General features: G+C 52.5%; 1 protein-coding gene across 5 annotated transcripts in view; it reads right to left on the reverse strand.

Annotated features, from left to right (window-relative positions):
• Positions 1 to 26,030, reverse strand: part of PLXNA2 (plexin A2) — a 233,871-nt gene that overhangs the window by 195,478 nt on the left and 12,363 nt on the right. For 4 of the 5 annotated variants that reach the window (XM_044942649.2, XM_025285371.3, XM_025285373.3 and 1 more), the window contains exons 2-3: positions 10,229 to 11,496; positions 3,852 to 4,034 (exon numbers count right to left, since the gene is read on the reverse strand). In XM_044942649.2, the coding sequence (XP_044798584.1) occupies positions 3,852 to 4,034; positions 10,229 to 11,416 (1,371 nt within the window). In that variant the 5' untranslated portion in view covers positions 11,417 to 11,496. Of the gene's footprint in view, positions 1 to 3,851; positions 4,035 to 10,228; positions 11,497 to 11,754; positions 11,883 to 26,030 lie in introns of all 5 variants that reach the window. The other variant, XM_025285372.3, reaches the window with a different exon arrangement.

Genomic DNA, 26,030 nt, shown 5'->3' on the forward strand with positions numbered 1-26,030 from the left:
CTTAGCCCTCTTACAATGTTATCTGCAGTGTAAAGTGGAGACACCATTTCCCATGACTTGGAATTCGCTCTTTTGTTTGTGTGGTGAAGGCTAATTAACTCTGCCAGATCAGACAGTTGGCTCACAAGGTCAGTGAAAATCCCAAGGTCCTTTTCACTTGATCCTCTTAACGCCTGAAGCCTCAAGACACTCTGCCTCTTGGCTTCTACATCACCGAGTCCTCCAAGCCCCGCCAGGCACTCTAGACCTTCCTGACACATGCTTCGTATCTTCTCAGTGTGGCAGCCGAGGTCTACAGGGTCCCTTTCTCCCACCCTCAACTTTGTTTAATTCAGTCTTGGAGCAAATCCTGGTAAGCTTCCTCTTCCAGGAAGCCCTCCAGGTTAATCACCCGGTTGCAGCTGATATCTCTGGAACTGTTCCATCTCTGTAGGGGATTCTGGCCTGTCCTCTTATGGCCTCTACTGCACTGGACCTTAGGCTCTGCAAGTATGACCCCTCTTGGTTCTGAGATCTCGCCCTTATTCTGTTTGTTCCCTCCGCGTGTTCGCGACTCAGCAGGCAGTGGCCTGTCTGCACTGCTCTCCACGTGTCTAGCAGAGGGCTGGGTGTGAGCATGAACGTGACACAGCACAGAGCAGCCCTTCACGGTCCTGCCACGTCTAGCGAGTCTCTGCTTCCTCTAGCCGTCCCCACTCGGGACATCCTGTTCCCATGGGCTGCCATGGACGCAGTCCACACGGTCTGACAGACGCCTGGCCAGGCAGGGAAGAAGTGAGTGGTTCTGACGCACCCAGCTTCCCTCCCGTCTCCAAACTCTTGGCTATATATATATATTTTTTCTTTATTTTCCTTCCTGTGTTGAAAGAGCTTTGGGGCCTGGACCATGGTAGGGTTTCCTGGGGACATTCCACAAATTCCTTATGGGCCATTTCTCTGGGTAAACGGGAGGCTCGTGGGAGCCTGGCATTGGTATCAGGTGCTTTCAAGGAGTGTGGGTGGAAAGGAAGGGTGAGTCGCCGGAGGAGAAAGAGGGTATTATGAGCTCATAGAAACAGGCAGAGAACAGCGAAGCCGAGAGAGAGGAGAAGGAGCCAGCCTGCAGGTTGGAACAAGCTGTGGGCGGCCACACCCCCAGCCTCGTCCTCGAACCCTGCAACTTGCCTCCTTAGTGACCTGTCTGCTGGGGTTCCTACAGGGTTAGGAGAGCTCGGCCACCTGGAGAGCCTGGCTTGGAAAGGTGCCCCAAGCAGCGCCCTGTCTGTGTGCACAAGACGCACAGAGGCAATGGAAGGTGTGCACAGAGTCCTTTGGGCCTAGCTGGGGGGTTCTGCCTTCACTCAGCCCTCATCCATCCATTCAGAAAACAATAATTCCCTAACTCGGATCCAGAGTCCAGCAGAGTGAAGGTGCTAGCCCCTGGCTGAACCCTGTAGCAAGCCTGAACCCGAAGACTGTTCTCAGCCTCCACCCTCAGGCTCCGTGGCTGCCTCTTTATGTAAAAAGGGTGCCAACTTGGGTGTCAGGGCAAGAGGCAATTTGTCCTCATCTCCAAGCTTGGATGAGTCATTTTTCCTCTCTGGACCTCAATTTTCCTGTCAAATAACACGAGTGTTGGGCTAGATGGTCTCTAAGAATTCTCAGAAAAGGGTTCTATTTTTCAAGATAGTTTTGGGGCCCATCCCAGGAGGGAAAATTTGATGAAAGGATGAGGCAAGAAGAAGGAAATAAATATGAATGAAGCATGACTCCCACCTTTAATAGAACTTTTAAGAGAACAGAGACAGGGTCACAGGAATGATCCAGAAGAAGACTGAAGGTTCCAGAAGGACAGGAAAAGATGCTGAGCACCAGCCTGGTTGTGGCTACTGCTGGCCTTAGAAAGTCCTTGTGCAGCTGAGAAGGAGGTGGTTTCTATGGGCAGATGAAAGAGTAAGAGGACCCCTCTGGGGGTATGTTTATACCCGAGGGTGCCTGGCTTGACAAGAAGAGTTCGGGCTAGATTTCAACTCCCATAGACCCTTTGGCCCAAAGTCCCTGGGCGAAATTTACTCGACTGTATAGATAACCCTGCAGAAAGGTAGCCAGCCTCGGAGTGTCCAAGTTGAACCCTGTGGATAGAATATATGCTGTGCTCAGTCGTTCAGTCATGTCTGACTCTTTGCGACTCCATATGGACTGTAGCTCACCCGGCTCCTCTGTCCATGGAATTCTCCAGGCAAGTACTAGAGTCCGGTGCCCTTTCCTCCTTCAGGGGGTCTTTCTGATCCTACACTACTTTTTAAAAGTCAAAGTATAGTTGATTTATAATGTTGTGTTAGGTTCAGGTAGGTGTGTGTGTGTTTGTTGCTCAGTTGTGTCCGACTCTTTGCGATCCCATGAACTGTCCCCTGCCAGGCTCTCTGTCAATGGAATTCTCCAAGCAAGAATACTGGAATGGGTTGCCATTTCTTTCTCCAGGGGATCGTCCCAACTCAGGGATCAAACCCGGGTGTCCCCCACTGCAGGCAAATTTCTTTATCATCTGAGCCACACCAAACTGATTCAGTTTTAAATATATACATTCCTTTGCAGATTCTTTCCCAGAATATACCACTTTTAAATCCTAGTGGAATCTCAGAAGGCCAACCCCTTCCCTCTCCACTTTTGGAAAAGCAAACACAGGGACCACACATATCCTCAGTCTCCTGGGCCTGAAACCAAGCCAGGGCCCACAGTCCCAGGCCGAGGAGAGGTGCAGGGCTGGAAGAGGCAGGAAGCTCTCCCTGCAGTGAGGAAAGGCTTAAGGGGCTCTGGTACCACGAGAAGAAGAGGTCTGCTGGGTTCAGCACCTCCACATCAACCCGGACTGATTTTTCTCACCTCCTTTGCCAGCAACTCAGAACAAGCAGAACACAGTACTTCCTCCTCAGGCTCCTTCCCTGCCACCCTCCTTCCCAAATAACACCTCTCCAGAGGCTCTAAATGGATTAGGAGGGAAGATCTAGGAGGGTTGAAGCCAACATCAAAGGTGAGAGGCAGAGAGGTCTGGCTGGTGCCTTGATCCACAGGTGGGAGCACGGGGAAAGGGGGCAGGATGGAGGGGTGAGCTTGGGAAAAAGGGATTAGCAGGGACCGGAAAGAATGCAGCGGCTGTAATCCCACGTAATGAACCAGACTGCACTCCGTCATCTCTATGCCCGGAGCGCTAGACAAGCAGGTACAAGCTGCCAGCCTCAGCCTGCCACGCAGGAGGCTTCCCGCGCTGCCAGCCCCAGAGGGCCCATGCCCTCCTGCAGGCAGAAGCGCCCGGGTCAGGCGTGCACGCGCGCGCACACACACACACAGGATAAGATGTCTACTTCCTCCTGGGTCCTGGGGGTGGGGACGGAGGGGTGGGGAAGGGTCTGCGATTGCAGGAAAAGGAGGCAGGGGAATGGCCTCTAAGCCAGGCACGTATACCATCCCAGAGCTGCACCCCATTTACTGAGAACCGGGACCCATCATCTGCTTCAAGCAGCTTCTTGGGACTCAACAAAGACTTCTGCTCAACTCTAGAAGCTGTGGGGAGGGATTTGTGATGTGAGCCATTCATAATATAGATAATCAAAAAATCAGTTCTACTTGATTTGAAGATAACATTTGTTTTTTCTCCTTTAGACAGACACACCTTCCTAATTCCTTGGTGTTTCAACAATATTGAAATATGTGTATATTCCCAAGACACTCACTGACCAACAGCTAGAGGAACTAGCTGGAAGATAAACCACAGATTACCCCCTAGTGCCGTCCCCATTTTAACTAACCCCACCCCCAAGAAAACCAAGTTGCCTCTAGTTACAGCATCGTGACATCCAGGCTCAGACCCTTACCTTTTTCAGCTTGCCGCTTTTTGTCCCCACGAACACCACGCTGTAGCCGTTGTAAACGTAGGAGGCCACTGAGGTCATGCGGTCCCGGCTGGTGGCATACAGGGTCAGGCCCTCCACTGGGACCGAGCCTCCGAGTGGCTGGTTGATGTCCAGTCCACAGAAGTTGTCATCGATGGGCACCGGCTAGAGAGAAGGGGAGGGACCTGGGGTGAGTGTCAGCGGAGGCAGGGCCGAGTCACTCCACACCAGCCCAGCCACTGCGGCCATCAGCCTGGGACACTGGGCCTCGGAGAAGTGCAGGCGTGGGGACTAACATGTGCTGCCTGCGCAGACCCATACACCCGCCCTGTGAACCTACACTGGCTCCAGCGAATCCAGAGAGAGGACCCAGCAGCTTTCTTCCTCCTGCACCTGCTGCCACCCAGAGATCACCAGCGGCAATTTGCAAAACTGATTGCTGGAACTTATGTCCTTGTCATTGAAACTCCTTGTGGCCCATGCCATTGGTGGGGTTCTTTCTGTTTAGACAGTGAGGATTCAGTCTAGAGGCAACCTCACAAGATTCTTACCAGCCTGGACGGGGCTCCTTATTTGTTTCCTGGACTGTAAAGTCCTGCCTCTGGGCATAAGGAATTTTCAGCCATTCCACATCCCATACTGGGGATAGACTGAAAACAGTTATCGTAATATTGAATAGTGCCTTATACTTTGGAAAAGTTACTTCATCTACATGAATCTCAGTTTCTTCATGTGTCACACTACCTGCCCATCTGCATGAGAGAATCACTGGGGAGGAAAGGAAATGATGCCTGCAAAGATTGGTTACATTGGACAGTGATTTTCAGGCTTCCCTTATGGTTCAGTGGGTAAAGAATCCACCTACATGCAATGCAGGAGACACGGGTTCTGCCTGGCTCGAGCAGATCCCCTAGAGGAAGACATGCAACTCACTCCAGTATTCTTGCCTGGAGAATCCCAAGGACAGAGAAGCCTGGTGGGCTACAGTCCTTGGGGTCGCAAGAGTCGGACACGACTGAGCGAGTAAGCACAAGCACACAGCGATTTTCACCATCGTCTGTTAGAGGGCTTCGATGGAGTTTGGGTAGATTCTGAGGATGAAGACCTTCCCATTAGCAGCCTTTTGCAGGGTGTGCTTGTATAAAGAGTATCTACCAGGAGAGACTGGGGCACTTCAAAAGGAGATGGCCTTGAACAAGTGGAAAAATAGCTGGAGAGAAAGATTTCTACCCTCTGCTCTATCTCTGTGTGGCTCTGTGAACCTTAACTAGTAACATCCTCTTTAGGAGCTTTTAAATTATTTCCAAGATCTCACTCAGCTAAAAAAAAAAAGAAGAAGAAGAAAACAGACTGCATGCATCCCAAGACCAGGTCCTGCTAAGGAGCTTGCATTCTCTGTACCCTGTTTGGCCTGGGGCTGGCCATGACGGGTCCTCTGACATGGCCTGGCTGATTACACAACAGGGGACCCTTTGGGCAAAAGTTGCCAACTCTGGGCCTGAAAGAGCACTGAGCACGGTTGCAGCTGTTCCTTCTGGGCATCTCAGGGAGGAAGGAAATGATGGTCACAGGAAGCATGGAAGGCATGGTGGAGAGACGTGTTCCCATTACGCTCCTCCTCTCAGCCACACCAGGGAAGAGCGGGCTGACTTATTGCTCCCTGACAGACTCATTTCCTAGGAAGAACTGGTGTATCAGCGTGTTTTTTTTTTTTTTTTTTCCCTTTTGGTAAAACAGGGACTTCCCTTCCATTCCCTGTTCAGATCCAAAGGGCACAGTGTTTGCATCCTTCTGATTCCTTGGTGTTTTGTAGTGATCTGCTGCTCCAACAAGTGACTCATGGCACCACGCTTGTGTGTGGTTGTGTGTGTGTGTATGTGTTTATTCTTTAGGAAAGGAAACTTAAGTCTCAGGTTAAGGATTACCTTGAACTCTGGATTTTATGCAACTCTGTACAACAGAAGAGATAAGTTTCTCAGGAAGGGAGTGAAGCAATGACCTGCTCCAGCCAGCTCAGGAGGGATGCCCATACATCTATCTCTGCATTTAGTGGCATCACATTAGTGGCTTGAAATCATTCACAGTCGGAGTATTTACACCAAGGACATTGGCAGATGCTTTTGATCAAGATCCCCCAGCCCCATCTCTTCCCTACCACATTCACTGCCTGCATATAACCATGAGTTTAAGACTCACCAGCACATCCCTGGAGCCAATGATGGAGATTTCAAGCTCCCTAGAAAGACAGGTCAGGGGACTCAGCTACCACTTTTTACATTTTCTACTTCTCTTTCTCATCCCTACGCTGTAGGCACAAGTGCCCGGTAAAGAATCAGAAAATCTAGATTGTAGCCCTGCCTCCAGACAGGTGATCTTGATCTGTCACATACCCTCTTTGAGTCTAAATGTTCTCAACTGTAAAGGAAAAGGATTGGACCAGGCAATCGTCAAGCTGCCTTTCGGCTCTGAAAGTTCTTGATTTCATGGCCTTGCTTTCCTTTTCACTCTCTCCAGGGACCAGTAAGGCTGCAGAGTCTGGGCTCAGGCATAACTCAAGCCAGCTTCTGAGAAATAATGACAGAAGCCGAACATTTGTCTGTGATTTTGAATTTCTCTATATCCCTCCTGAGTCTAGAATCCCCAGACTGGGAGGGAAATGGCTTGTTCTGAGCCTAAGCTGCCAGGATTGGCCAGCATTTCTTTCTCTCTTCTCTAAGTTGTCAGATATTCTCAGACACCTGCTGCCTGTTTACTTTTGTCCAGAAAGGGAGAGCCTGAAGCATGGCTTTCCTTAGGAACATCATGGCTAAAGGCAAAGAGCTTGGATTCAGAAGTCCTATGGGCTAAACCGCATCCAACCCCCTGCTGTGCCATTTATGGTTGTATTGATGTTAGCAATTGAGTTTTGGGGATCTTTATTCTTCCATCTGTCAAACATCCTTGCTTTATAGGATCATACTAAGGATCAAGTGAGATAACCCTTAAGCTGGCCAGCACAGCCTTTAGGACAGAGCTGCTATTAAGTGAGTGAGGGTCCCCTTCCTTATTTCTTTCCTGGGAACAGAGCTCAAAATCTTTTATCTGAGAGTTTCCTGTGAGTCCAGAGAGCATGTTAAAATTAAGCCCTGGGACCTCTGCTTCTCTCACTCACCCTTAAGCCCCTCTGAGGCCACCAAAATGCCTCTGGGTGCCCAGGTCTGGGACTATAAGGAGGGTAAGGGGCCCTTCCTGTAGCCCCCCACCCCACCCCTGCTATCCAGGTGACCTCAGCAGAGTCTGATGCTCTGGGTGGGCGTGGTGAGTGCGGGGCTCTTCTCTCCGAGCCCTATAGCCCACTTGCTGTCCCCCGCCTTTGCAGCCCTTTGCTTACTAGCCCAGGCTTGTCTCTGCAGACAGGGGAGTCCCGTGAGGGTGTGGGCTCTTCCTCCTTCCTCTGGCTCAGAAGCAGGCAGGAATCAGCAGTTTCCTCCTGACAAGGCCCCCTCTGGGCAGTGGGAACCAGGACAGACTCTGCAAGGCGTTAACCCTTTCGTTTCCTCTCCTCTCTGTTTTTTTAAGTGCTTGAGGGAATTTTATTTATTCATTTAACAAACCTGTGGTGGGCAGCCTGCTGTGCTGACTGAAGGCCATTTCTTCTTCTTCTTTTTTTTTTTGGTTGTCAATCTGTATTTTTGTTTTATTATCTTTTAAATTTATTTTTAATTGGAGGATAATTGCTTTCAATACTGGGTTGTTGTCTGCTGTACAACAACGTGAATCAGATGCAAGTATACATATATACCCGCCCTCAGGAGCATCTCTCCCCACATCCAAGTCATCACGGAGCACTGGGCGGAGCTCCCTGGGTTATATAGCACCTTCTCACTGGCTGTCTATTTTACACATGGCAATGTATATATCTCAATGCTACTTTCTCAATTCATTGGGGCCATAGGTTATAGAATTTCAGGGCTGTAAAGAACTTTGGAAACTATTTGGCTCAACCTTCTCATTGTACAAAGGAAAAATAACAAGAAATGATTGGTTCTTTAATTAATATATAGCTGTCATTTATCAGATGCTGCTGCTGCTGCTGCTGCTGCTAAGTCACTTCAGTCGTGTTCGACTCTGTGTGACCCTATAGGCAGCAGCCCACCAGGCTCCCCCGTCCCTGGGATTCTCCAGGCAAGAACACTGGAGTGGGTTGCCATTTCCTCCTCCAATGCAGGAAAGTGAAAAGTAAAAGTGAAGTCAGTCAGTCGTGTCTGACTCTTAGCGACCCCATGGACTGCAGCCCACCAGGCTCCTCCATCCATGGGATTTTCCAGGCAAGAGTACTGGAGTGGGGTGCCAGTGCCTTCTCTGTATTAGATGCTATGTGCCAAGTATTGCACTAATACATACTTTTAATCCTCATAAAAACCATAAAAAGAGACTTGGTATTTCTATTGTTAAAATAAAAATACAACTCAGATCAGGTGCGTAACTTGCCCAAGGTCACACAAGTGGTAGGAATGACTTTTAAATACAAATCTGTTGGAATTCCAAGCCTGTGGCCTTAACTACTGTTCTATTTACCAAGAAACCGACAGTAGAAACAGAAACATAGTCTACATGTGATTTTTTTTTCTTGCTTTAAGAAGTGGCTTTTGGTCCCAGTAGCAGACACTCCCCCTTTATGGGGTTCAAAAGGCAGCCATATGGGTCACTTGGTGTCACATTGTTCCCCAGGCTGCAGATCTCGTGTCCACAGGACTTTGCACAGAAATCCGTCTTAGAATTTGTCACACTGCATAACAGTTAACTAATAATGGCCAACCTAACACGCCAGGCATGGTGTTAATCTTGCCACATCTGATCATCCTGTGAAGTAGGCATTATGAGTCCCACTTCACAGATGATGATGTAGATACACTAAGCCACTTCTGAAGCCGGGAAGTAGCACAGATGGAATCTAAACTCTGATCCCAAACTCTTCGGCATCACATGACGCTGCTGGCTATTTTTTTGGAGAGTCACGACCATGTCTTTTTTATGTGCGCATTCCCAGTGCCCAGTACGGTGCTGGGCACTCGAGAGATCTTCGATACCCTCTTGCTGAATGGATGGACGGAAGGAGGGATGAAGGGAAGAACGGAGGGGTGGGTAGATGGATGACGTGACGGATGGATGGACAGACTGATGGATCATGGTGACCACCGAGATGGCGGCATTCTGATCCTCTCACAGGACAGGGCTCGCCACCAACTTCCTTGTCTCTGCCACCCTCAGGTCTGGACTCTGAACTCCCCTTCCTCTCCTTCTTTCCCTCTGCTGGGATGCCTGGTTCTTCTTCCCTAGTTTTCAGCCTATCAGTTGCGCTTGACCGTCTTCGCTCTCTTCCAGCCTACATACCTGCCTGCCTCCTTTACCCCTTACCGTGGCCGGCAGGGCCCTGCGTGGACAGGATGTGGTTCCTGTTACCCCTGACCGGCCTCCTCTCTAGCCACAATTTCTGCCACATGCTGTGGTCCAGCTGCAGTGGTCTCCTCGCTCTTCCTCACATGCTCTGGACATGCCCGGCATTCTCTGTACTGCTGTTCCTGCCCACTCTCTCCAATGCTCTCCCCAGATACCCACACAGCTGGCTTTTCCTCATTCTTTGCTCAGATGCTGCTTTCTCAATGAACCAGTCCTCTTGGGTCCTGCCTCTCCCCATTCCCTGCTTTATTTTCTCTCTACAGCAACAGTCATCACTGGAGAGACTACCCGTTTTATGTATTTCTATGTCTTGCCTCACTAACGAAGTGAGTGAGGGGCTTTCCTTGGTGGCTAAGACGTTAAAGAATCTGCCTGCAGCACGGGAGACCCAGGTTCGATCCCTGGGTTGGGAAGATCCCCTGGAGGAGGGCATGGCAACCCACTCCAGTATTCTTGCCTGGAGAATCCCCATGGACAGAGGAGCCTGGCGGGCTGCAGTCCATGGGTTCGCAAAGAGTCGGACACGACTGAGCAAAAGTCATGGACACACACAAAAACTCCATGAGGGCAGGTCGTGATGTGGTAGGGTTCACAGCTGAAGCTGGCAACGCTTACAACAGTGGCTGGTGGGGTAGAGACACTGGATGAGATACATGCGGGATGATTCCGCAGGATCAACAAAGGTAGCTCAAGTGCATGAACCTGCCATCTCTCTCATTGCAGGCTGCGATGGTCTGGGTTGTCCAGTAGCAAAGTCCTGTCTGACTCTTTGCGACCCCATGGACGGTAGCCCCGCCAGGCTCCTCTGTCCATGGGGTTTTCCCTGCGAGAATACTGGAGCGGGTTGCCATTTCCTCCCTCAGGGGGTCTGGGGGCAGGCGTGTACTGAGCGGGGTGTGTGCCAGGGGCGTCCTCCTTACCGCCTTGGTGCACTGCACGTCCTTCCCCAGCAGCCAGTTGAGCTCCAGGTTGCCCTCGCCCTGGTAGCACGACTGCAGGCGCTCCTTGATCTGCAGGTTGATGGCGCGGATGGGGAAGGCGCAGAGGGCGGAGTCATCCGGCGGCTGGTGGTACTGCTTCTGCCCTTTGGAGAAGATGGCGAAGAGCACGTCGTCCTGGCTGCTGATGTTGAAGGCCCGCGCCAGCGCGTCCCCAGGCTTGGCGAGGTAGGCGGCCTGCAGGAGGCGGTATTCCACCCCGGCCCGCGTGCAGCCGAAGGGCAGGGACACGTAGGAGTGGAACTTGGGGTCGTCCTTGCAGAGCCGCACGATGCGCGAGGTGTAGAAGAGGTCCCCGGCCGAGTTGATGGCCACGCCTTCGGGCGTCTCGGGCTGGACCGTCAGGAAGTAGACGAAGCCCCCGCTGGCGAAGCCGTAGATGTAGAAGATGTCGAAGTGGGCCACCAGGGCCAGGGTGTCGGAGGGGATCTTGATGAGCGAGGAGACGAAGTCGCTGTGCAGCTCGTAGTCGAGCATGGCGGAGGACTCGGGGTCGCGCGGCAGCTTGCGGCTCGACAGCGTGGGGAAGTAGTCCTGCTTGCCGTCCACGGCCGTGCCGATGAAGAGCTTGCCGTCCTCGCCTTCGGAGCGCACGATCACCCCGTACATCGTGCCCGTCTTGTTGACGCTGGACAGGTAGTGCTCCTTCTTGTGGGACGGCTCCACCAGGATGAAGAGGTCGTCGAGCCGCAGCAGCTTGCACACGCCCTGGTACAGGCTGCCGCAGGCCAGCAGCCGGTTCTCCGAGTAGTCGATGATGAGCAGCTTGTTGACGTTGTTGGTCAGCGTAAGCACCTCGCCGCAGGGCTGCACGATCAGCGGCGGGTAGCAGGACTTGTTGTCCTCCTCCGGGCCCGTCTTGTGAGCCACCTGGATGGTCAGGTTGCCCGTAAGCTTGTACACGCGGTTGATGGCGCCCACGTACACCGCCCCAGTCCCGCGGTGCACCGTCAGGTGGTTGAAGGTCCAGTCGCGGTTTTCCGAGTGGAAGGTGCTGAACTGGGGCACGCCGGCCGCCCGGGGCGCAAGCAGCACGCAGACGGCCGAGAGCAGGACCACAGGCCAGCCGTCCCCATCTGCCGCCCGCTGCCCGGGCCTCCTCTGTTCCATTCTGAGCCGGCCGAGGGCCAGGACACAGGGCCTCCGATCTCTCGCGAACTCCGCCTTCCCGGCCTGGCCCTCACATGGTTCTGCAAAACACAAGAGGCAGAGCGGTCAGACAGAAAACAAATCTTGCTTGACCCAGGTCCCAGCTCCTACTAGCTCTGTGAGCCTCTTCCTTCTGTATTTGGGTTTTTCTATTTTTAACAAACATTCTCCCTCTTCGGGATGTTCAGGGAATCCTATTATCTATTTTGGTCTCCAGCTTTGACACTATAAAATGCTTTTTTTTTTTTTAAACTTTACAAAGCATCTCTATTTCTGTCCTCTTCAGAGATCGTTTTTACCTCTCAGAGAGGTTAACAGACTGAGTCCCCGCAGCCAGTGGATCCCAGTGTGAGGACTAAGGCCAGTCTTCCCACTCAGTTGCCAGGTTCCTCCTGCTTGCTCCCAGTCCAGTGGAAAATGCTCCAGCCTGTGAAACACCCGTGGTTAGGGAGGCCCTCTCCCAGGCTCTCCCTTCCGAATCTGGTGTCACAAATAAAATTCCTTCTTATTTCAGCCGTCCACCCCCTCGCACCACTGGTTTCCTCTTTCACGCTCCGTCCCCCACAGGGAAGGAAGGAGGGGAGCTGGTCATCTAACATTGCCTCTCACCGCCCTTCAGTCCGGTCCTCTCTAGAGAGAATCCCGCAGTGTTAGCAGGGAAAACTTGTTTGGAGAGTGAGCTAGGCCCGGGGCCCCCACGGGTGCTATTCAGGACCCTGAAGAGTCCCCGGGAAAAGGGCAGACAACCACCCACCCCTCCTCTTTGAGTCAGGAGGACGTCAGCCACTGCTTCCCCGGAAAGCATGGACCCTGTTGCCTCCTTTGCAGGCTGAGTCCAGCGGGGAGCCGGCCACCTTACTCACGGGGACTGGCTGGCTGAGTCCAGCCCTACCCACCCGGGCGAGAGTTCTGGGTTTGGGAGACACGGGCAGGAGCAAAGGGAGGTGAGTTGAAGGTCAGTCTCATGGCAGCCACTGCTGGAGCCCCATGATGGCTTAAGGCTCCACACGGTCAACCTCAGGCTGCCCGCCCCCGCCGGTGAGTCCCCTGCCCTGACTTCCCTGCTCCCTCCCTGCCCTCCCAAGCCCCAGGTTCTACAGCTTTTCCTACTATTCCAGGGAAGCTTGCCCAGAGGGGCAAGGTGGGGCTCCCGCAGACCTTCAGAGAGTGGTGGGCAGGGGGTAGACGGTGGAGCCTTCCCATTGCTCTGCCTGCTCCTGACTTTTATGGGGGAGGCGGGGACAGTGGTGGCTTTAGCAGAGAAATCTTTTCTCCCGGCTGGACAGACTGTCCGGCAACCTTCTCGGACAAGTCCAGACAGAAGTCGGGGCAATGAGGCAGCAGGAGTGAAAAGGCTCACGCCCAGGATGGAGCACGTGCTCCAAGGCAGCCTAGGAGAGTCCAATTCAGTTCAGGTCAGTGGCTCAGTCATGTCCGTCACTTTGTGACCCCATGGTCTGCAGCGTGCCAGGCCTCTGAGTTTACTCAAACTCACGTCCATTGAGTTGGTGATGCCATCCAACCATCCCATCCTCTGTTGTCCCCTTCTCCTCCCACTTTCAATCTTTCCCAGCATCAGGGTCCTGGGTCCCTTTATTTATCCCCCACCGGGCTACACGGGGCTGGAATTGGGGATCGAATAGATGGCCCCTGCGGGATCCACGTGCTCTCTGCTCCGTGTCTTTCAAAACTCCCCCTGTCCTCCACAACTGTGCCTCCCACACCTGACAGCCCCCATGGTCCCAGAGGCGGGCCCCACCTGACTGCTCGCCTCCAAGGAGGCTGCACTGGGGTGCTATTCTGGGGTGATTCATCAGGCCCTGGGCTTCCTTGGAAAGAGGAAGGCGCAGCGGCATGAGGCCTGGGCTGACCTCAGGAGCTCTGACACAGCCCTTCCGGCCCCATGCGCTCACCGGCAAAGCCTCCCCTACGGACTGAGCTTTCGGTTTGAAAATCGGAGGTTATTTTTAGCTATGTCCTGGGGCCGGTAGCCGGACATGAATTCCTCAAGAGGAGCTGTGGAAAGGAAATAACAGAATCCTCATATTCTCCATCTGGGTAGGGAGCGGCAGGAGGCAGGGCTGTGCGCGCCCCTTCTCTGGGCGGGAGAGCTCCTTTGCCTACAGTTGGAGGGTAGTGCGTCTCCCTCCGCCTCCCGCCGTGAGGATATAGTTGCCATCATGATGTACTTGGGGTTTGGCCTTTTGGGCAGGGCTCTCTGAGACACTCTGGCATTGAGTACGCGGGCAGAGAACCCCTGCCTGCCCCACAACATACATGCACAGACATGCTTAGCCCATGGGGGGGCGGGGACGGTCCCAGGAGCAGAGGTGACACCAGAGGACACCAAGTGAGGTTAAGATGAACTGTCTCACCGCCCTGCCAGGCATCCTCCAGAGACACAGTTTGAAGAGTGAGTGGCTTCTATTGTCAGGCAGAATCTGGGAAGAAATTTGGGACCTTGGGCAAGTCCAGTCTCGTCCTCCTTTCTGGGAGGATGGGATAATGACGGTACCGACCCCTCGGGTTGTCATCCGAGTAAATGAGATAATGCGGGGACGCCTCTTAGCATGGGAGCTGGCACTCAGTGAACGCTTAACTCATACTAGTTATTATTATCATTGAAGCCTCCCCAAGAGACAGCACTTTAGGAATCCTGCCAGACCTCCTGACTTCTCTTTTCGCTCATATTCTTCCTTTCCATGGGAATGAACACTGCGGGCAGCCCATTGAGCCCCAGCCCTCCCTGGCCTGGTGAAGGTGTGCATCAGAGAAAAGAGAATAGATTGAAGGTGATCATCTCCAGCACACTACTGCACAAGTCCCAGCACGGCTCTCTGCAGCCTGCAGGGAGCCTGGTAGAGGTACAGGATCCGAAGAGTTGAAGTGTGAGTGGGAAAACTGGCCTGGTGTCCAGAAGGCATGGAGCCCTGGGGCAGGGGGCAGAGTGGGGAACTCAGAGAGACCTGCGTTCAAATCCTGCCTGTGTCACCATGAGGTGTGTGGCTTTAGGCTGCTCCAGCGTCAACCCGAGCCTATTTCTTGACCAATAAAGGATGTTATTTGATCTTAAAGAATGCTATTAAAACAAAGGATGTCATAAGCAGTTGGTAAGATTTCTTCCTTCAGACAAAATGGTATCTTGAGACTTGCTTCTTTCAGTTTCTAGAGTCAATAATTGCAATAACAGCTGAGGTCCTTCTGTCCTGCCTGGCAGGGCTGGTTAAATCTAGAGGTCTCAACAGACCAGTAATTGTACTGTTTTCCCCTTCCCTCTCAATCAGCATCTACTCTGGGACAGACTGCTCCTGGGGACCAGCCACACAGATTCCTTCCACGGGGCTCAAGCGTGGTCCACGTGGGAGACGCAGGCACTGGGGCGTCAGGGTCAAGAGGAGACGGGGTCCCCTGCGGTGCAGGGGCGGAGGGACGCTTGCATCCCACCTTGGAATTCACAAGGACAAACTGGCTTCAAGAGTGAATCGAGAGCTTTCAATGCCAAGGCTGACGTTACCAGGTAGCTCTTCCAAAGAAGGGTCTGGTTGGCAAGGTCTGGTCTGGTTGGTCCTGTCTGAGTTCAGGGTAAGGGAGAAGGGTACCCACCTCTGTGCCTCTGATGAGATGCCTCTGATGGAGAGACTCATACGCTCTGGATTTAGGTGCTTGGATTCAAACAGAGGCAACAGCTGTGTAAACTTGGTCAAGGTACATAGCTGTTCTCTGATGCTGTCTCAGTAGACGTAACGAGATTGGCACTAGCATCTACCTCATAGGGTTATGACGGTGAAGTCATTTAATACACATAAAGCGCTTAGAACAATGCTTGGCCCATCGTAAACGTTCGAGACACCTTAGCCTTTATCAGTAGTAATCTATTTGTCAACATTCCCAGCTTTTCATCTCCGTCCATCCCACGGTCTGTCTTAGAATACATTTTCCACCCTTAATTTGGTAGAAGCCAGTGAACACATGCATATGGTTTTGTAGATCTAGCATTTCCTCCTCACCCCAAGTGTCACCCCCGGGGATTTTGTCCATGATGCCTCCTTCCGGTCCCTCTTCCTCTCTCTGTCTAGTTTGTGAAGTCGCTGTGCCGCATGCGTTCTCGAGAGCCACACCTGCTGAGTGGCCGTTCTCCTACCAGCTTCCCTCTCCCCCATCCCAGGTCTCAGATGAGGACGCACCGCCCTGGGATGCCAGCTCTACCCACAAAGCACTCAGCGCACTGATGCCAAGGGGAGGCCACACTTGCCTCTTTGGGAAGCAAGAGTCACTAAATATTCCATTTGGAGGGCCTGGTGACACCATCTCCCCGATGAGGCCTCAGGAAGCAGGTGTTGATGAGAGCTAGAGAAGGCATCTAATACCTTCCCGATCAGATGCTGCGGGCACCAGGGGCAGAGCAGGGACGAGACGACAATCACGCATTTCCAGCTCAGCTCAGTGAAGGATTCTCTCCCCACAACCCGTTCTGTTGCCTCTTTCAGGATATCTGGGAGCACAAGCCTCTCTGCTTGTTGGCCCCCCTTATTGCAAAAGGAAAGAAGAGGAGGCAGGAAGAGGAGTTAGCGTCGGAATACAATTTTGCTAAACTGAGTGAAAGTTCTTGGTGCTTGAGCCCCCGCCCTTGGGCCCATCCGCAGCTCCTCCATCGCTCTGTCACTGCCACTGCTGGCACCAGCACACCCAGGCTATGATACGTTTCATCACGATAACAGTAAAGGTGTCTATTATTGTAACTGCACCAACTAGGCGGCTCACACAGCCAGGATCCTGAGAAGCCAGAATCCACACAGTAAGTATGAGGACGGGGGCTGTGCGCTACTTACAACAGGCAAGACGTGGAAGCAACAACAGTGTCCATCCACAGAGGAATGGATCAAGAAGCTACGGTACGCATATACAATGGAATATTACTCAGTCATAAAAAAACGGAAATACTGCCATTCGCAGCAACATGGGTGGACCTAGAGAATATCATACTAATTAAGACAGAGGAAGACAAGTATTATAATGATATCACATATGTGGATTCTAAAAAATAATACAAATGAACCCATATACAAAACAGATACCAACTCAGACATAGAAAGCAAATTTATGGCTACTAAAGGGAAAAAGAACGGGGGCAGGGATAATTTAGGGGTATAGGATTAACAGATACTACAATATATAAAGTAGGATTTACTTTAAAACAGAGGGTGCAATATTCAATATCTTATAATAACCTATAACGGAAAAGAATCTGAAAAAATATATATATAGCTGAATCACTTTGCTGTACACCTGAAACTAACACAACATCAGCTATAATAAAATCAACTATACATCAATAAAACAAAACGGACAGGGAAGCCTGGTGTGCTGCAGTCCACGGGGTCACAAAGCGTTGGACACGACTGAGCGACTGAACAGAAAACAAACAGAAAACGAGGCCTGTGAAGTCAGAGGAGTCAGCAGCTGTTCCTGGGCTTCACCCAAAGCCCTTTCCTCTCCATGTTGGGGAGAAGCCCGTTCTCTCCTCAGCTGCCCCTCCTAACAAGTGGCGCCTTTAAAGCAGGGATTCCAGGCCAGCGCTGAAGGCGACTCTAAGATGACTCCAACCCACTTCTCTTTTTTCAAATGAAGAAGCCAAAACACATGGAAAGGAAACAAATCGTCAAAGGTGAGTCAGCGTGACTTGCAGGCAGGTGCCAGCAGAACCCAGACCTTGTGACCAAAGCCCCATTGCTTCCTCTGCTGTGGGCGAAGCGGTCCCAGGGGTCAGTTACGTTAAGCCTCGAGGCTGCCCTGTTTGGGGGGCGCAGAAGATGCCTTTTGATGGTGGAGGCCCAGTGACGGCGGAAGTGGGCCTGGCACTGGGCCTGGACAGGGAGGTGATAATGCAGGGCAGACTCAAGGGGTGCAGATTAAGGGGCAGGGAAGAAAAGGGACACAAGGCTCCCCTCTGTGTCAGGGAAGTGACCTCCTCCAGGCCCAGGCAGGCCCAGGCGGTCATCACGCATGAGAAGGGCGCCTCTTCTGTGACTGGTCTTCCCAGTGGTCATGTGTGGACGTGAGAGTTGGACTGTGAAGAAAGCTGAGCACCGAAGAATTGATGCTTTTGAACTGTGGTGCTGGAGAAGACTCTTGAGTGCCCCTTGGACTGCAAGGAGATCCAACCAGTCCATTCTGAAGGAGATCAGTCCTGGGTGTTCATTGGAAAGAATGATGCTGAAGCTGTAACTCCAATACTTTGGCTACCTGATGCGAAGAGCTGACTCATTTGAAAAGACCCTGATGCTGGGAAAGATTGAGGGCAGGAGGAGAAGGGAACGATAGAGGATGAGCTGGTTGGATGGCATCACCAACTCGATGGACATGGGTTTGGGTGAGCCCTGGGAGTTGGTGATAGACGGGGAGGCCTGGCGTGCTGTGGTTCACGGGGTCGCAGGGAGTCGGACACGACTGAGCGACTGAACTGACTGAACTATGACTGGGGAGCTACCACAGCATCCCGTACCATCTTCCTTGGGCTTGCAGACAACCTCATAGACAGGACACGTGTCCCAGCACAGGCCGTGTCTTTCTTTTTCTCAAAGAGTCAGAAATAGAGCAGAAGGGACAGGAGTGAGCTATCCAGCGGGCATCCTATCCAGAGAGGATCCCGGGGCATCCTGCCAAGGAAATTATGGAATTTTCTGACGGTGAGTTTTCCTGACAGCTGTTGAGGAATACGCTTACCCAGAGGCAGGGGACTGGTTCCAATGACCCGAGAAAGTGGCCTTTCTGGTAGGATTTCTATGAATCAAAATCTACGAGAGTAAAATGCTCTCACAGCAAAATTCGGGGGGCCCCGCCTTGCCTCCCGTGGATGGACTGCTCCCGAAGGACCCACACGCATGTCATCTGCATGGCTGTACATGCCAGGACTCCAAGTGTCACTCTGTCGAACAGCGACCTCAGCGGTAGTCCAGGCACGCTGGGTAGCACAAGGTGAGCGCCAGGGCGCGCGCAGAGGCCCCGGGTGACGCCGACAGCTGAAAGGCCTCAATTAGAGTGAAAGGAGTTATCTGGTATTTAAATAATTATTAGATGGAAGGAGTAATCATGGGTTTGAGCTGATTTTTTCCCCCACTGTCACCCTGATGGCGTCTATAATATTATTATTCAAATGCCCATGATTCTCATTGAGAAGAGACCAGGAGAGAAAGTGGGGGGAGGGGGAGGGGGGCAGGGAGGGGGTGGGGGAGAGACTCATTTAATCTCCATGTGACGGGGCTGCAGGAGGTACGATTAGTCTTTTTCTTATTTCAGCTGTCACTCAGGCACAGACACCCGAGATTGTTATTAGTGTATTTCATGCACACGATTTAAAGGGAAAAGGGGAGGGGGTGGGGTGGGGAGAGGCAGAATTTCCTACAGAAAATAACAGGACCAAAGGAACAATTTAGATGTCACTGCTGCACCAGCTGCGTTTGCATCATTAATCGAATGTCATTTTCCCCCCCAGACTCTGGGCTGTTCTGTGAAGCTAAGTGGCTACACCTTGCCCCAGAGCGAGAGAGAGGAGGCGAGGGGAGACGGAGGAGGAAAACGGGCCTCTGTCTATGTGGCCTCTGGGCCTCTTTTCTGAGAAAGTGAAATAGACGACATTGTGTTCCCCAGCCCCCACCCCGCAGTATGTCAAGGCAACTTTCAGTAGCATCTGGAAGTTGCTCCTCTCACTGTGCGAAGGGAGATACCCTGCTTATCCTTCATGCCATTCTTTTCCACAGGTGGATAAATCCAATCCAGTTTCAAATAATCAAGGAGTAAATGAAGGAAATGTGGGGGCGTCCCTAACACTGATCAGCAGTTAGGGAAGCACCCAGATTCCAGATGGTGAGGGGGCCAGGCGGGTGCCTCGCATCCCCCATGAGTGCATGGCAGGGGCGGGTTTTCCGCCCCCAGATGGCACCGTGGGCAAGGCAGGGGCAGGGGAGGTTCAGGGCTGGGCCCTGGCTTGAAAGGCAGGTGTCTCAGGTGTGCCTCTGCTGACACGCACCCCCAGATTCATACGGCAAAGTCTTAAGCCTCACGACCTCAGAGCAGGACTGCGTTTGTTGTCAGGGTCTTTACAGAGGTAACTGAATTAAAATTAGACAATTAGGGTGGTGTGTGTGTATTATAAGTCACTTCAGTCATGTCCAAGTCTTTGCAACTGCATGGACTGTAGCCCGCCAGGCCCCTCTGTCCACCGGATTCTCCAGGCCAAGAATACTGGAGTGGGTGGCCATGCCCTCCTCCAGGGGACCTTCCCGATCCAGGGATCGAACCCACATCTCTTATGTCTCAATGTACTGGTGTCCTTACAAAAAGGGGGCATTCGGGCACAGAAACAGATAGGCTTTGAGGGAAGACGTGTGAACAGACACAGGGAGACGACGGCCACCTGCAAGCCAAGGAGAGAGTCCGGGACAGCGCCCTCCCTCACAGCCCTGCCCGCACCCTCACTCCAGGCCTCCAGGAGGCCGTTAACCCCCAGTGTCTAAGCCACCGGGGGTGGTGCTCAGCCACAGCACTCCTCGCAAACTCCTGAAGCCAGGAGGAGCGACCCACTCCACCGGCTGGGCTTGCGACCTGCTCCTTGAAAGAAAAGGGTGTCTGTGGCGAGGGGGGTGGGTGGAAACCACCACGGGGCCAACTCTCCTGGAGATGGAGGCCCCTTCGGGTTTCTGTGAGAACCGAGGGTGGCGAGACGAGCTTCCCTTCTCACCCAGGCAAACACAGGGCCCCTGAGCCCACTTTGGCCCCGGCGGGTGTACTACCTCTCACCTCTCTCGTTGCTCCTGCAGAGAGTTCCGGTCCATCTCGCCTCCCCCACCCTCTTCTGCTCCGGCCCAGAAGAGTCCACGTGTCGCCTGCCCACCCCAAGAACACTTGGGGATACTCTGTGGCCCCCTGGGAGCCACATTGCTCTATTCCCACCACAGATCCTCCTCTGGCCTGTCCTCTGGGGAGCCCTGCCTCTTCACCCCGGGGAGGGTTTTCTGTTGTTGTTTTTAATTTCTCCCAGTTCTCCCAGTGGGCTCTCCTTGAGCCCTGGAAACTGCACCAGTTCTCCCAGCACCTTAGCAAAACACGCCATGTTTCTCCTCTCCACTCACAGGCTATCAAAGTTTGGAATTGTCTCCCTGCATTATGAAGGGGTTCCAAAGACAGGCGCTGATTTGAAGGGCTGCAGCAGGGAGGGGCTGGGCTCCTTTCTGGGGCACTGGCTGGGCTGGCTCCGCCAAGTCAAAACAAGATTCATTACCCCGGGGGCGGGAGCAGGGAGATACACCGCCTGACCCTGCAGACCTGCCCCATATGTCAAGGGCCTGTCAGAGCTCTCCCAGAATTCCCTTTATTATCTAAAGGTCGCCCCCCGGGCAGCGCGGAGAGGGGCCCACGGTATAAACCAAACTACAAGAACCATCAATTTCAAGCAGCTGCCAGCCCGCCACCCCTCCCTGTCCCCCTTCCGTGGGCTCTGCCCTCTTCAACCCCCTCTGGGGGATGGTGCGGCCCGGCCTGGCCGTGACCACCTCACCCCCGGGGCAGAAAGAATTTCGGTGACTTAGCGGGGCACTGAGCCTCCAAGCTGAGCTCTGGGAGTGTGCCTGCCCTCTGCATTATGGGGCCCCTAGAAAGGTTACCCCACTGGTCCCCGGACTCCAGCCGGACTGTACCCAAACCACCCCAGTGGTGGGGTTGTTCTGTGGGTAGGCCTTTTGAAATCAAAGGACAGGAAGAGGCATTTTCAAGCCCCTTCCCAAGTCTGGCAAAGGAATAAAAGTGGGAATTTAGCTTTGCTAAGTCAAATCCAAATTCATGTTTGAAGACCTCATAATTGAAGGGCCGTGACTAGTAGGACGATAAAAATTTCCATGATGGCAAAAATAATAAAGAGGAGCAGCTATCATTATTATTATTTATTAACCATCTGCTATGTGGCACACTGCTAGATTCTTGGCAAACGAATGGGTAATTTTGTGATTATTTTGCAAGATAGGTATTATTCTCCCCATTTCACAGATGACAAAAATGGAATCTTCTCAGGAGGGTTGAGTAACTAGCATCATTCTGCTAGGAAGCAGAACTTACTGACACCCATGCTTTCCCCACCCTTTTACATCACTGAGATATTTACAAATTATTTTTCAACCAAACTCTCTTGTCCCTGGTCTCGGAAGACTCGTGAGAATGTTAAACAAGACTTGGCAAGTACTTTAAAGGTCAAGCCTTGAGGTTCCCATTTTATCTGGGTAAGGGAGCAGGGCTGAGGGTGGAGCGGCCAGGACTGAGTTATCTGATACAAGGTGGAGTCCAGAGGTGCTTTGTGACAAAAGGTTTGCTGGCTGGCAGTCACCTTTCAGAGAAATTCCAAAAGATCTTTCCGAGAGGCCTGGCAGGGCGTCTCCTGCCTTCTCACCCATGCTTACTGTACAAGGGAGAGCTAGGAACTCCGAGACAGAAACAGGACAAGAGAGCAGAACACAGGGCAGAGGGGCCCCACTAAGGGCTTAGATCCTAATCAGGTACAGTTACTCCACATGATGGCATATTATGCTCCGTTACCTGCCATATTTTCAGAGAATAGTGACACATGTCCAGTTCTCAGCAGTGAGGGGTGAGGTGTTGGAGGAGGCAAAAGAGCGAAGAAAGTGAAAAAACAAAGCCCTAGACATTCATCTCAACTCAGACAGGGGACTGGACCTACACGACACTTACTCTCTGGGAAGCGGTCCTGCCTTTCTCCTCTTGAAGAAGAATTTTAGCAGCTCCCAGGAGACCCTGGATGCACTTGCTGTTTCTCTTGCAGACCTTCCTGCTTTCTGCCCCATGGCAGCCACTGAGAGGCTCCAGGGACCAGGGGAGCTCCCCATCGCTGCTTCCTTGTCTTTGTCAGGGAAAGTGGCCATTAATGCCAGATCAAGGTGCATTTTTTTTTTTAATGTGGTTTCCAGAAGCTGGGGTTCCCAAAGTTCAAAAGAGTGGTCCTCTTCACCAGCAACCCTGCACTGCCACCCTGAAAATGTGCATGTAAGACAGTCACCATCCAGGCTTCCCACCCTGATGGACGCCCCCGGCTATGGTGAAAGCCACCATCATCAAAGATTGAGCCGAAGATTTCCTGCAAGGTGTGCCTTGTCCTGCTTCATTTCTCGTGCGTCAGAAGACTACCGTTGACTGACTTTGCCAGGCATATGGCCAAAGTATGACATCCACCCATGGAAACACCCTCCTGGGTTCCCTGCTGTTGCCCAGACAGACCTGGGACTGCTAAGTGCACAAGTTCAAGTTCTCCCAAGCTGGCTCTTCTGTCTTTCTCTGGCTCTCCTTCCTGCCTCTTCCAGAGTGACTCCACTCCTAACAAACTTGTTCATTTGCCGAGTCCCCAAAAGACCTCGCACAGTTTTATCTCTGGAATGCCCATCTCCACTTTCTTCTTGGCGTCTCCAAACCCTGCCCATCCTTCAGAATTTCAGGAAGCCTCTAGACGCTCACCTGTCTCTTCTCCAAAGTCAATTAGAAATTGCTGTTTCTAGCAAACATTGCACTGTAGTGTCTGCCCTCTTTTCCATGTGACTATGTCCTACCTTCCCATTGAAGTAGAGGTCTTTGACATCTGTGCAGGGTTAGCATGAGGCCTTTGACTCAACACTGCACTCAGTCTCAGAGAAGGCGATGGCACCCCACTCCAGTACTCTTGCCTGGAAAATCCCATGGGTGGAGGAGACTGGTGGGCTGCAGTCCTTGGGGTCGCGAAGAGTCGGACACGACTGAAGCGACTTAGCAGCAGCAGCAGCACTCAGTCTGACTTGTGGAGAGCAGGGCAAAGGGGAGGGGATTGCATATATGCTTCTCTCACCCCCTAGGCTGCTCTAAGCCGTGGTGGAACTAACACACTTGGCTCAAATATTTGTCATAATCGGTCACTGGGCAGCAGTGAAGAAGAGAGTGAACCACTTGGGAAGGATCCTGGCTGCTGTTCATCTTGGGCCCACTGGGTGATTAGCAAATGTCATTAGCTGGATGGATAAGGTGGGGAAAAGGATGGAGCAGAGTGGGAAGATGCCAGCTCTCCTTTGAAGAATGCCCCCTACAGACAGGGCTGGTGCAGGAAAAGCCTTGGCAAGAGAGTGCCAAAGCCATGAATCATATACTATCATTGATCACATTAAAAAATACACACTCGTAAGTGGCCAGCAGATAGCATAAAGTGATCAGGAGCAGAGGGGGTGGGGTGAGACTCCCCCCCGGAAGGTTTCAGAGGAGGACTCTTCTATGAGGAAGTCAAACTCACTGTGACACATGGCAGCAGACGCAGAGGGAAGGCTGTGGGTTTTGGAGGTAGGATGTGAGTGCATGCTAAGTCACTTCGTGTCTGACTCTTTGTGACCCCATGGATTGTAGCCCACCAGGCTCCTCTGTCCATGGGGTTCTCCAGGCAAGAATACTGGAGTGGGTTGCCATGCCCTCCTCCAGGGGATCTTCCCAAACCAGGGATCGAACCTTCGGTTCCTGGAGCTCCTACATTAGCCAGCAGATTCTTTATGGCTAAGCCACCCAGGAAGCCCTTTGGAAGTAGACCTGGGTGCAAGTCTTGCTCTACCACTTACTAGTTCAGTGACCTTGAACACATTATTTAATGTTTTGGAGTCTGACTTTCCTCAACTGTAAAAGGATACCTCACAGGGTTGTGGTGAGAGTCCATGAGAAAACAGACGAGGTGTTTTGCAAACACTACAGTTTTGAATAAACACCAATTACTCTTGTTTCTGTTTTTGGAGAAACACTTGCAAGGGCATCATCTCCTTGGCAACAATGGCTGCCCTGGGTGGTGGCGACGACAAGGAAGCCTTGGCCTCACTTAGGTGATGGGGTGGTTCTTGTGCGTGGAGCTTGGGGACCCAGGCCTCTGGGGAGGACTGGTAGCCATCACTCCAGTCCCTTGGGCTCCACACTGCCCTGGGCCTCACCCCCTCCTCTCAGGGTCCTGAGAGAGATTTAAGGGCCCCTTTTGGGCTCTGGATGATTCACCCAGGTGCCCCTGGCAGGAAAGAAGGAAAGGGGAAGAGAGGACAGCTGGTCTACAGGAGGAGGGAGAGATGCTGAGAGCTGCTTGCCCGGGCTGATCTCCACAGTCTGGGGGGGCTCTTCCCATGCTTGGGGTCTGGTCAGCACAATGGATGGAACTCCCCTCCAGTACCTTCTCCGCCTCTCCTTCTTTCCCGGGCTTTTCTGAACCAACAGCCTGCCTTTGAATAAAAAGCTATAACTCCTTTTTATGAGGAAGCTTCTTAAGCAGGCTGTGTCCCCACCCTGTCCCTCCCCACCTTCAGCTTCTATTATTTTTCTCTCTTTGTCTGAGGCTCTGAGCTCTTGGCAGAAAAGATCCAGAGCTGTCAAGCAGCTTCTGTTAAGTAACAGGCGCACTCAGGCTCACACGGAGCAGGGAAACCGCGGTGGCACTGGATAAAGGAGACACGTGGACACGGCGGGGCCAGGGGCACTCTGGGCAGAGATGTGCCCACTTACGGGGCTTGTCTGTGCCAGAACGCACTCGGTCTGGAGGACCCTGAGCACCTGGGTGAGCGGGGAGGAGAGAAGAGGCTTTTGAGGCCCTACAGTGGTGAGCGAAAGGGAAGGGCACAGTTATGGGAGACGCCGGACACGGCCGGGAGAAGAATGTGCCGGAGGGGAGAGAGGGAAACACAGGCCGGGGCAGCACGGGGCCACCTGGGCCGGAGATGAGAGGGCTTTTCCAGGGAGGATCTGGCCCCCGATGATGAATGGGGTGTGAGAGAGGAGCCTGGAAAAGGGTAAACAGCCAGGAGGGAAGCGAGAGGGAGGGAGGCGGGAGGAGAAAGAATGTTGAGGTCAAAGAGCAAAGAAAACGCTCCTGGAGTGATTAATTCAAGATCTAGCAGGCGGCCTGTCAGGAGCCACATGTGCTCAGGACAAGCGAGGCCCCGCCTCCCCGGCCATGGCCCCGCCTCCTCACGGCCACGCCTCCCGCCCGAGGCCCCGCCTCCCCGCCTGAGGCCCCGCCCAGGTGCGTGCAAATCTCTTTTCCCCAGACCCACTCCACATTCTCTGGCAAACCTTCCTTTCCATTTGTCCTGAGTCTCCAAGGGACCCCACTGTAGTGTAAACTAGCATTTGTGTAGCGATCTTATAGCTAACCATAATAAGAATTTCACCTACACTGAGTGCCAAAGAATTGATGCTTTCAAATTCTGGAACTGGAGAAGGCTCTTGAGAGTCCCTTGGACTGCAAGGAGATCAAACCAGTCAATCCTAAAGGAAATCAACCCTGAATTTTCAATGGAAGGACTGATGCTGAAGCTGAAGTTCCAGTACTTTGGCTGATGGGAAGAGCTGACTCATTAGAAAAGACCCTGATTCTGGGAAAGATTGAAGGCGGGAGAAGAAGGGGGTGACAGAGGACAGGTGGTTAGATGGCACCACCGGCTCAATGGACATGAGTTTGAGCAAGCTCCAGGAGATAGTGAAGGACAGGGAATCATGGGGTTGCAAAAAGTTGGACACAACTGAGTGACTGAAC

This window comes from Bubalus bubalis, chromosome 5 (assembly GCF_019923935.1).
Source record: "Bubalus bubalis isolate 160015118507 breed Murrah chromosome 5, NDDB_SH_1, whole genome shotgun sequence".
In the NCBI taxonomy this organism is placed as follows: domain Eukaryota; kingdom Metazoa; phylum Chordata; class Mammalia; order Artiodactyla; family Bovidae; genus Bubalus; species Bubalus bubalis.